At 36.4% G+C, this 11,572-nt stretch overlaps 1 protein-coding gene across 1 annotated transcript in view; it reads left to right on the top strand.

Moving 5' to 3' along the window:
- The first annotated feature begins 6,521 nt into the window (after nucleotides 1-6,521).
- The window catches only part of LOC129249117 (B-cell CLL/lymphoma 6 member B protein), a 91,014-nt gene continuing 85,963 nt past the window's right edge, over nucleotides 6,522-11,572 (top strand). The window contains exon 1 of the mRNA XM_054888768.1: nucleotides 6,522-6,957. Coding sequence (XP_054744743.1) covers nucleotides 6,522-6,957 — 436 coding nt within the window. The remainder of the gene's footprint in view (nucleotides 6,958-11,572) is intronic.

Raw genomic sequence — 11,572 nt, 5'->3', positions numbered from 1 at the left:
GAAATTTTAATATGTGTTCACAACATCAATGGCTATCGCCGGTACTAGAATCCTATTATTATTTGAAATTTTTGATAAAAAAAAACTGATAAAACCGATTTTTAGAGTGTCAAATTCAAAATCGCGCCATTGTGTCAAAGTTTTTTTATTATAGTAGCAGGGCATAGCTACAGCCCCACTGATTAATAATGGATTTGGCTTTTGTGTTTCAGATAAATAGAAGAACCAAAATGGACATACCATCCAATTCCAATTTTTCGGAGGGTTAACTCCAGCGCCATTTTTAAAATTATTGAAATTAAAAAAAAAAAATTATTTGTATTTTTGTATGTAACAGAAGTTAAACAAAAAGCCTAAAAGATTTAAATATCTTTTTTATTGTAAAAAAATTCCTGAAAATACTCTAAACTTTCGAGCGCTAGACCACCAGTACCCCTTAAGTCTCAATTATCATTAATTTAATGTCGAATTCGGCAAATTTTGATTACTGACGATATTAGCAAATACGAAAAGAGCTGCATAAATTTAAGTTAAAACCGTACCATAAATACGCACGAACGCAATTCGCTGACAAATAAAAATTTTGGTCTGAAGAGTGGCTTAATGTCATTTTTAGTGATGGGAAAAAGTTCATCTTGGACGGGCCAGATGGAAAGATCAAGTATTAGAAAGACACACGCCGCGACAGGACCACTTGGTATGCTTGAAATTTTGGCGGCGGCTCCTTTATGGTTTGGGTAGCTTCCGGGCATCACATCGCTTGAGCTTCCAAATGTACACGGCGCTTTTTGATAATATTTTAATCGAATTTGGGGATAGGTTTTTGGGAGAAAATTGGATATTTCAGCTAAGCAATGCTGCAATTCACGTGTCCCAACTGCCTCTTGGCCTCTTCGAAGAGAGACCAAATGGATTGGTCAGGATTTAAAGCCTATTGAGAATGCTTGGGGACTACTATCTACAAATGTTTACTAAAAGAGAAGGCGATTTGAACGGTTTATTGATTAAAAAAAAAAAACAACAATTGTGGCTCATTTCATCATGCCCGATTGTTTAAATGAAATTATATCTAACATGGCAGCACACGCTATAAAATTTTATTTATTGTTTTTTGTTTTTTTTATTGTTTTCTTTTATCAACTTTACAAATATTTTTTACACCCTAAATTTCGCATGGAAATATTGTTTGGTTATGTTTCACTTATGAAATATGAAATGAATTTTTATGAAATTGCTCTCAAAGTCATGTCTTTTGCTTTCTTTTTAATGCACATTAGAATTCAAAATTAAAGTAATAAAAAAAAGAAGTACGTCTTTTGATTTCTTTAAGAAATCGCTTGTTCCATTATTTATTTCGCTGAGTTGCTGAGGTATCACATCATCCCAGCTCATCTGGTTGAGATACGTACGTTCTAGCCAAAAACAACCGCCTTTCAATATGCTGTGTAGAGAGCAAAGGCTTCTTTTGCGCAATTCTTAAAGTATAATATAATATAATTTTGTTTATTTATGACTTTTTCATGAGAATCTTCGACGCCTCACTCATCAGAAACTCATTAGAAAGCTTTATTGTTATACGTTCAGCGCGGTCAGATATTTTTCGTGGTCTTCCACTTCCATATTTTAGCTCTAGCCTATTTTAATTTCTTGCACGATTTATGAGGTTATAAATAATTTGTCGGGTTAAACATTTCTGATAACTGCTGCACTCTTTTTCCTAATGCATAATTAAAGGGTTTTCCAATAAGAGGTTTTATTTTCATAATCAAAGAAAATGCTATTTTTTAATATAAATGATCGGATGTTTATTTCATTATAAAGGGGAAGGTATGCCGTTAATAGTCTAAAATAACATCAGGCAAATGCCCAAAACGACCATTTGAGAGCTGCGGCTTTGTTAGCCTTAGAAGTTCCTTCGAGCGCCCCCGATCTACACGTGGCCAGAAGGATCTCTCGCCTTTGCACCTTTGCACACTAACCCAGCGCTCGCTGAGTTGACGCGAGACCGACCCATCTTTCCAGGAGCAGACCACAGGGTCTCAAGTGAGCCCCAAAATTCTACATAGAAATTCGACAGTGACATCTGGTGCACGAACCAGAATCAAAAATTGTAATCAAATGGTACCGTCATTGGTACTTTCTTCTTCAGAGCTGACGAGACGTTGGATATTGATAGATGTTAGTTTGTGGTATCTCAAACGCGTGGAAAAGGCACAGACAACTGTTCATTCCAACAAGAAACAAAAATTAACATGGCTGCATGCGCAGAAAATTGCCAACAAAAAAATAAGTTTCAAAAATAGTCTAAATAAATTTTAAAGGGCAAAGTTAACCAAAAATACAAGTTCATAAATGCAAGCCCATTACGCATTGTCGTAGTTACTCTATAATTTTTGATTAAAATGACGCACTATGCGGATTTTCCGAATCAGTATACATGGGAAATTGATCTGGCAACCCAATTATAACTTTAATTAGAGTGGTACCCACATGTATATGGGTTCACTAAAAAAGGTAACCCATGTTCGGACATGAAAGTTTTTTAAATTAATAATAACAGTTATTCTTATTTTTCCTTAGCTCTTTGATTTTTGCCATAAATCCTGCTTATTTTTAAATGCTTCTTTTCCGATTTGCTTCTTTAAATTTCCATAAAGTTTTTCAATGGCATTTAGATCGAGTGATTGATTTGGTCAATCGGTAACTTAAACATTATTTTGTAAAAACCATTCACGTACTAACATTCAGGAGTGTTTTGGTCATTGTCTTGCCTAAAAAGCAATCGAAGTGGTATATTCTCCTCAACAAATGGTAGCATCACTTCCTGAGGTATGTCCCTGTAAATAAATTTGTATATTTTCTTGGTTATGTTGTGAATAGGTCTTGGTAAGGCGGCCAAGGGAAGTGTCCCCAAATCATTATGTTTCCGCCGCCGTGCTTGACTATTGTTTTTTGTGAACCACGGTGAGAACCCTTGTCCTTTAGGACGACTGCTATTTCGCACAGATCGTTTCCAAACAAAAAATTTTTTTTTCGTTTCAGCGCTTCAAAGTGTATTACTATCTTTTCATACCCTCTGGCACACGCCATTTTCCTCTTCCTTAAATTTGCTGCTTTTAACAAAGGAACAGAGTTATTCTGCCTGGTAACAATCGACGCCCTACAGTTCTCGCTGATACTACGTTATTGATTCCAGCTGCAATGGTCTTTACTGACTTAAAAGAATCCCTTTTGGCAAGAGTCCTAATTAAATTATCAGTAGTGCAAGTCTTTTCCTTTTTGCTACCACGTCGTTCTGTGAATTTTTTGTACCGTCCAAGTGACTCAGCGATAAGTTTGTATGATATTTTTTTCTTTCCGTAGATTAACAACAAGCCTCCGCTTATCAACTGTGTACGTGGGTGCGCACGACCCATCTTTGAAAGATTTAAATTTTGGAAAAAATATATTCAAAACCATATTAGATGATTAATTTTGCCCCATCTTGTACACATTTGCTTCTAATGAGATATTGCTGATAATCTAATGAGATACACAATGTATTTTTAAAGAATTTTTACAGCATAAAATAAGAGCCTATCGTCATTTCTGGATACTTATCTACTTATAATTTTTTTCTCTCCTAGCGGACACCTTTCTTAAGCGGACTTCTCCAATAAGCGGACAGTTTTTTCAATACATATAGCAAATTTTTAAGATTTTTTTTCTAATTTTTTCCCTTGAGCGGTCAACTATCCCATAACATGTTAAACCTGCTATGGCATACTTTCTTTCCACTTTTCTCATAAGCGGACAAAGATTTCAGTCCCTTAGGTGTCCGCTTAAAAGAGAGTAAAAAGAGAGTTAAAAATTTAGTTGATCGTTTGCTGACTAGTAGAGATGTGAATTAGGGGCAGTAAAAATGTAAAATATCTTAATTTTGAAAATTGCTGAGCTGGCATTTGTGAGAAATATATGCAATATAAACGCACGCACAATATTTTTTTCGTCTTGTTAATGAATTTTCTTGGAGCGGTGTAGACTGGTTTTTATTTTATTTTAGCTTTTGCGGTACACGAGTATTTAATAGTTGCTATTTTAATCGCTGGTTTATAACTCAAGCAAATATAATTTCATACGATACCATAAAGGATCAAAGGCCAGTTACTAAGATTTAAAAAAAAAAAAAAAACCAATCGTATTGACTTTATGCCATTTCCAGTAAAGATAAGAAAACACATTCGTTCGATAGCCTAGAATAAAATCAAAAAGAAATCAGATAATTAAGAAGTTGATATGCACTTAAAATTCATAAAATTTGCAACATTTTATAGACCTTAAGCGTGTGGGCGTGAGCAATAGAGCGCAAGAAACAAAAATCAGCTAACAGCTAAAAAAAAATGGTAAGTAAATAATAGCAATGAAAAACGCGAAAGGTAAGACGTAATCTATAGCCACCATATCGAAAAGTAGGCGTGCACGATGCAACAGGCAGTCATCTTTGCGTTATGCGGTTATGAAAGAGAGAGAGAAAGCGGATGAATTGAAGTACACAAAAACAAAAGCAAAGCATACGGGATGGCATTTCACTCACACATTAGTACCGTTTTCACAATGTTCCGTAATTCCACAACAGCAAAAGTGCCAGGCAGGGAGCTGTCGTTGCGCAACAGTTGTAGTTGTATCAGAGAGCGTTGATTTAACGTTCTCTGCAATAACAACCACAAATCTTGGAATAATCACTGTCAAAGATTGCAACAGCTTTAAATACAAGCATGGAGTGGGAAGAGTATAATGTATAGCAACAACAATAGTGGCAGTAGTTTCAAGTGTGTGTGTGTGTAGTTAGTGTGGGGGGAAAAGAGCGCCCAACTGTAATCAGCGCGCTCCGAGTGGAATATCAGGCGTTTAGAGCGCTTCCAGTTGGAAAGTATGCGCAATGCGAGCACTTAAATGTTGGATTTATAGTAAGAGATATGGTGAGCTCGCTCGCACCTTAAATCGTTAGTCGCACAATATGGAGTCAGAACGTGCGCACGAAGGAAAAGAGAACAGCCGAACGTGCAAGGGTGCCGGAAGCAATCGTTTAGCTGTTTGTCAACCACTGATTTGGTGGTGTTATCGCGCTGTGCTGTGCTAGGGTGGTGGAGATGGTATTGGTGTTCTTGTGTTGTTATTTTTGTTGCTGCCTTTTAATGTTATCGCCACAATTACACGCGATTAAGTGGCTTTTGTTGTGCGCGTTGGCATTGGAATGCAGCGGCGGCGGCGGCGCTGGTGGCGACGACACACTCTCAGCGTACAACGCTCGGCGCGGGTGATCGTTACTCCGCCGCGCTATTGTAGACTCAGTCAGTTAGTGCACCGCACTCAAACGAACGGTATCAATGGTCGCCACAGAACGGCTTCAATTAATCGCAGTACAACCGTCGTTGGAAATCGCGTCTCGTTACATAGCGCAGATTTCCGTTGCGTGAATCTTTTACGGAGAAACTTTTACATACACAACTACTACAGCAAAAGCGGGCGCGCGCTCGCCGCTCCTTTCTTATATACTACATCAGCGTGCTCTCACCAACGTAAACACGCTATTTCTACTACGCTTCTCACGACCTATTGGCGCCAGCATTAACGTTCCGCACCCGTCGCCCGTACTCGCCATACACCCAAACATCGCTAGTCGTAGTGGTCGTTACCGTTAGTTGGCTTTCTTGATTTCTTCCAATCTAAGTCGAAAAATCGCATCAATTGGAAGCGTCGGATTGGCGTTTTGGGTTGGGTGGTATTGCCTCCGCCGCTGTCACCACCATACACTCGCCCATACCCGCATACCCACACCACTCACGAACGTGCGCCCATCTCCCGCTCTCCTTCCATTAGTTTGAGGGAATATCTGTGACACAGCATCAAACACTGATATGCAGCCAGTTGAATGGTACGAGGAGTGCGACAACAGTAGTGCCATTAGCGCGGGGGTTGCGGAGCGACAACGGCAACGACAACGACGACGACGACAAGTGTGCATATATATTCACGTATGTACATATGGCATCGCGAAGTCTCAGAGCCAGTTTCGAAAATCAGTTTCACTCAGTTTGCGACGTTGCAGATGGTAGCCACTGAAGCAGTGATTAATTTTACTGTTAGTACAATAGACGACGCTGAAGACACACCAACCGATTGGCGGATAGTGTCGTGTGGGTTGCAATGCGAACAAGTGATAGTGAAATAAATGAAATGTTACGCGGGCACGATGTCAAGTGTTGCAATAAAAAATAATATTCATTCGAAAAAAATGTAAAAATAGACATTCACAAAAAAAAAAAAACTTAAATAAATATTTGAAATAACTAAATTCTAACGTAACGCTAAATATATGCCGTTAGTAATTCAAGAAGTAGGAAGCAGGCATACCAACAACAAAGTGCACATTCTTTAATCCCTTAAAAAAGTAATTTTTAGTGTTTCTGTGATATTAAAAATAAATTTAAAAAAAAAATTAAATAATAAAAAAAAATCAAATTTCTGCATAACAAAAAAACATGGAGATTGTAAAAATTGAGTCGAATTTACAACAGCCACCGTCGGTTGTTACACAACCGCAGCCACCGTCGGCGCCACAGCCACATGCCTTGCCTCCGACAAGCGTGCCCACCACGCAACAACAACAACAGCAACATCACCTACCGCTCGACTATAGTCTAGGAAATTTTAAGCCTGCTGTTGCCTCTGATTTCCCCAGTAATTTCGTTAGCACCGGCAGCGGCGTTGGCGGCGGCAGCACAACGGGCAGTTTGCCCTTACGCGATTTAAATATGCGCTCCAATATGGCCACGACAATACCAAATCCAACGCAATTATTACAACAACGCGTTCAACAGCAGCAACAACAACAACAGCATGGCAACGATCAGTCACAAGATTATCAGCCGGTATCGGCTTTTAAAGCCGTTTTGCCCAAGAAGAAAATCGCCGACGGTAAGTGCCAGAACTGAATGAAAGTCGCGAGAATGTGTGGCAAAAAAAAAAAAATTTACTACTTTGCTTGTTGAAGAAAATATGAGAAAAAACCAGAAAAAGCAACAAAAAACGAATGTGATTTAACAGTATTTTAAAGCAAACTTTTAATAAGGAAATTTGAAAAATGAATGAATGAAAATAAATGAATGTGTGAACATAATTTGTTTTTTTTTATCGGCTATTAAGAGGTAACAGCACTCCAGCAGCCGAAAAAAGATATTTGACGAGGCAAATGAAATTTTTTTCAGACTTTCGGAAAATTGTTGGGATTTCTTTTTAAGTATGCAAAAAAAAAAAAAAAAAACTACAAAAAAATTTTTCAAACTAAAGCGCAGCACTGGGCTTTGCGCAGAAATTAATTTGTTTAAAACCACTTCAAAGGAGTGCAAATTTTTGGTGAAGTGTAGAGGTTCTAGCCCAATGCAGGTTGGCTTTGCCTGTATGGCTTCGATAACTCTCAAAAATGAATAAAATGAAAAATACTGAAATATATGAAATGTGACCAAATAGCAGCTTTGCTTAAAGTACAGCGGAGTTTGAAACGACTCAATGTTCTATTTCACAGCGCTTTTGACATTAGTAATTGCACATCCCTCTCGCTCATTTTGGTTTTCTGATTTGGTATAGCTTCCTTTGTGAAATTTAGGCAGATTAGAGAGATTTTTTACTTTCATTTGCTTTTCAAAAATGTTTGAAGAAAATTTAATAAATGCCATTGAAAAGCATAGATGTTTAAATTCCTCTTGAATTGTAGTTTCGTCTCTTGCAAGCTTGCGCAAAGCTGAAATTTCCCATATTTTTGACGATCTAAAACTTTCAGGCACCCAAAACTTTCATCGTTGGCGTGATTGACTATTGAATATGACTAACATCGCTGTATTCTTTTTCCTTTTACGAATCAGCTGATTTTTATAGCAGCGTTCAAAGCGCCCATTTGGCCATACAAGTTTTCAAAGTCTAGCAAGGCAAGTACTGCAAATGAAGCCAACCTACATTGGGCCTACCTTAATAGCTTTCTTTATAATGACTTTTTTTTCTTCGTGTATTCACTACGTCAAATTTATTAGAGGAAAGCGTTTGTCCTAAAGCCTTTTGATGATAAAAATGTGTTATATTTTTGCTTTTGCAGGGTTGTTGCTTTTCAAGTAAAATTGTTTAAGAAACATTAAATTATAAATAGTATTGTAGTAAATTATGAATTAAAATACATTTTTTGAGAAAATATAGAAATGTTTTTTTTTGTGTTTTTTTTTTTTTTTTTGAAGAAACCACTAATTGTAAATTGCCCATAAGAGAATTTACAATCAATAGCAAAGAGGCTATGTACTTCCAAAAAAAAATGTATTTGAGAAGATATTTGCAAAAGTTTAAACAGTATTCAAGAAATCTGTGCGCCAAATTAAAAAAAAGTGGTTTGGAGAAAATCTCGTGTAAACCATCATGCTCACTTACGAGCAGATCTGAGGCACTGCAGCGAAATCGAGAATTAAACTAAGAAAAAATTTCAACTGTGGGACTCAGTAAAATTAAAGTAAAAGAAAAAAAATGTTTTCTACTGTGGGACTCACTCGCTACTATTTTTAAGATTCTAAGCTATTGCTTAAAGGGTTATATACCTTGTGTTGGACTAAAAAATCGAAGATTTTTTATGGCATATTCTAAAAGTACATCATATCAAAAATATAAATTCAAAAAATCATAAAGATCGGAGCACTAGAACGAAAGTTACGGACCGTGGAAGCGCGCGACCTTATCCGTACATAAATGAAGTGCACGCAAAACTTTATAAGAGATTATCTCGAAGTCGTGTTTTTTGAAAATTACCGTCGCGGTGATCATTATTTATCAAAAACTAACTTCGAATAATTAAAAAAAGTTTATGCAAATCGGTCAAGCAACAACTTTTTTTTAATTATTCGAAGTAACAACCTCGTGAATCTGAATGGTTCACTTTTTATAAATATTTGCATAGTTCGCTGGAATAATTTTTTTTTTTAATTTTGCAACCCCTCAAAATCGTTGTTTTTTAGTTCGCAGCGGTTTTCATATCGCGAAAAATTTTTTTTGGGTAAATAAACCGTTCAGATTCACTAAAAAACATTTTTCTACAATAATCTTTTAAGATTTTTGATTTCAGTTGAGCTGCTCATGCGCTACCATAATCACCGCAAGCCTCTTCTAAAAAACGGCGTTTCGGGGGAGGGGCTATATCAACAATAAATAATAACATTTTTTAAAATAAAACCACGAAAATGTATTCTTCGAGAGTTGCCCTTCAATATGATATCTGCCTCATTTGAATAAAAGTTCTAAAACATATTTAAAAAAAATTATGACAATCCTCCATTTTTTCGGGCTCTCAAGGTATATAACCCCTTAAGATTTTTTCAGTATCTCATTTTGGTGTTACCTTTTAATTTGACTCAATTTAATTTACCTAAAGTGCTTTAATTGACCCTTCAACTTTTTTTATGAGGTGATTGACGTAGTCAGAGGCCCGAAAAAAATGATGGTGTTTAATATTTTTTGTTTGCTTGTCACTTGCTTTAATTTACACAAATAAAAACATAGAATTAATAATCATGTTTCGACTTCCCTTTAGTAAAATTAAAAAAAAAATTAATAATTGTAAAAGTTATCGCTGTTTGTGTGGCGCCCGTTTCTCCAGAAGTCCCTTGCGTTGATCATCACAAGTCCTTGGAGATTCATCTAAAATCAATCGGACAAGAGAAATCAGTTTTATTAATAGATAATCTTGTACCTGATCGAAGCTTTTTCTTTTTTTTCAAAATTAACAAGATGGCGTCCTCAGGAAATATTTCTTAGATTTTCTAGAAAAAAAACAGACAATTAATTGATTAAAAAAAATCGAAATTATTGAAAAAACATCCTTCGATCAGGCACCAAATTTTTATGTTTTTCAAAAGCAGTATACATTTTATTGAAATATACCAAGCTGTTTTTAAGTTACAGTGATCACCAGTTCAAAAAACATAGTTTTGAGAAAAACGCATTTAAAGTTTTGCTCTCGGCTCCGGAGCGGCCGAGCGCCCTTTGTTAATTGTTGGATAACTCGAAAAGTATTTATCGGATTTACTTCAAATTTTCACACAATATTTTTAAGATCTTGTACTTTAAGAAAATGTAAAAAAAATCATTTTTTTTTAATTTTGATTACCCCTCACCGCTTAAAATATGGAACTTACAAGTTTAGCTTAAAGGAATGTCAAATATTTCTACAAATTTAGGTTAGGCTAAGTTAGGTAGTGCTGGCTGATCTGTCGAGAGATATCACTTAGACCTTTAAGGTCCATTGTGTTGCTACTGCATTGAATTTGAAGTCGAATTAATTTTTTCTGTAAATTTTAAATTTAAGTTTTAACAAGCCGTTCAGCCTTTTGTCAGCAATCTCCTTGAAGTATGAGAAATATGTTGATCCTAGGCACATTTGTCGAGTCCTACAAGAAGCAGGGCAGTGCCAAAGTACTGTTCCAAAGTACCCCTAGCATTCGCTTCGTTACGTGAGCTACACGCATTCCTGTGGACTCGTGGATTCATATCATTTTGGCTGCGTGATGTGGGGTGAGCCAGTGTCCCCTCAGTACTCCAACCAATATTTTGCAGTCTTTCCTACACAGTGGTAAAATAAAATTTGAAGTTTTGGTATTCCAAATCTCTAGCTTAATTTTGGCAGTTTTGTACGAGGTTGAGTGTTCCCGTATCGACTGCATTTTCTGAGCTACTTCCTCATTTAGATACGTTTTCAAGAAGGAGAGGAGTGATGAGTTTATTTCTGACCTGTACAATCTCGGCACGTCAAGAGCTCTCTCATATCCTTCTATTCCTTTGTGCCCTGGTATCCAGTAAATAATGACCTGCCCATTTCCGAAGATCTCATACATTTTGGATCTGCATTGATGAATGCATTCCGAGTTAGTTTAAGGAGCCATTATTGCTTTAAAAGCCGCTTGCCTATCAATGAAAATGTTTGCTCGACTATTAAGAGAGTTAAATCCAGTGCCAATTTAGCGCCTTATGTTGCGGCATAGAAGCTTGAAATTACTACAGCAATTAGGGAGTTACTACGATAATTAGGGAGTCTGAAGGACTGTTGGAGATCAAATTGCGGTTAAAAGACAGACGCTCCTACTCCTTCGGCCGTTTTGAACTTATCTGTGTAGAAATCGAATGAATGGTATGTGGATTCTAGACCTTTTTGCCATCCATTTTGCTCTATAATGACACTAGGCCTTTTGCTAAATTTAACTTGTGGAATTATGTAGCTTGACCATCCGTTTGAATTCAGAATGTTGCTGTGACCTGAAAGCTTCTGTGAAAATTTTGCTGACATCTTCAGCCTTAGAGCAAATCTTTTGGCTGAGTACTTATGTTTGTAAAAATAACAAGCAAAAAATGTTTTTAAAATTGACAAAAAAAAAAAGTTGTTAACAAAAACAAAAAATTACTAGTTACTATATTATTTAATACTAACAGCTGAATTATTTTCTGTTGTACAGGGTCCGGCACTCGAAGTGTAGCCAATTAAAACGGCCATACATTTAGTTTGGAAAAT

This window comes from Anastrepha obliqua, chromosome 5, assembly GCF_027943255.1.
Source record: "Anastrepha obliqua isolate idAnaObli1 chromosome 5, idAnaObli1_1.0, whole genome shotgun sequence".
Taxonomy (NCBI): Eukaryota; Metazoa; Arthropoda; class Insecta; order Diptera; family Tephritidae; genus Anastrepha; species Anastrepha obliqua.
The sequence above is the reverse complement of the archived record's forward strand: the minus strand, read 5'-3'. Positions and strand labels throughout refer to the sequence as shown.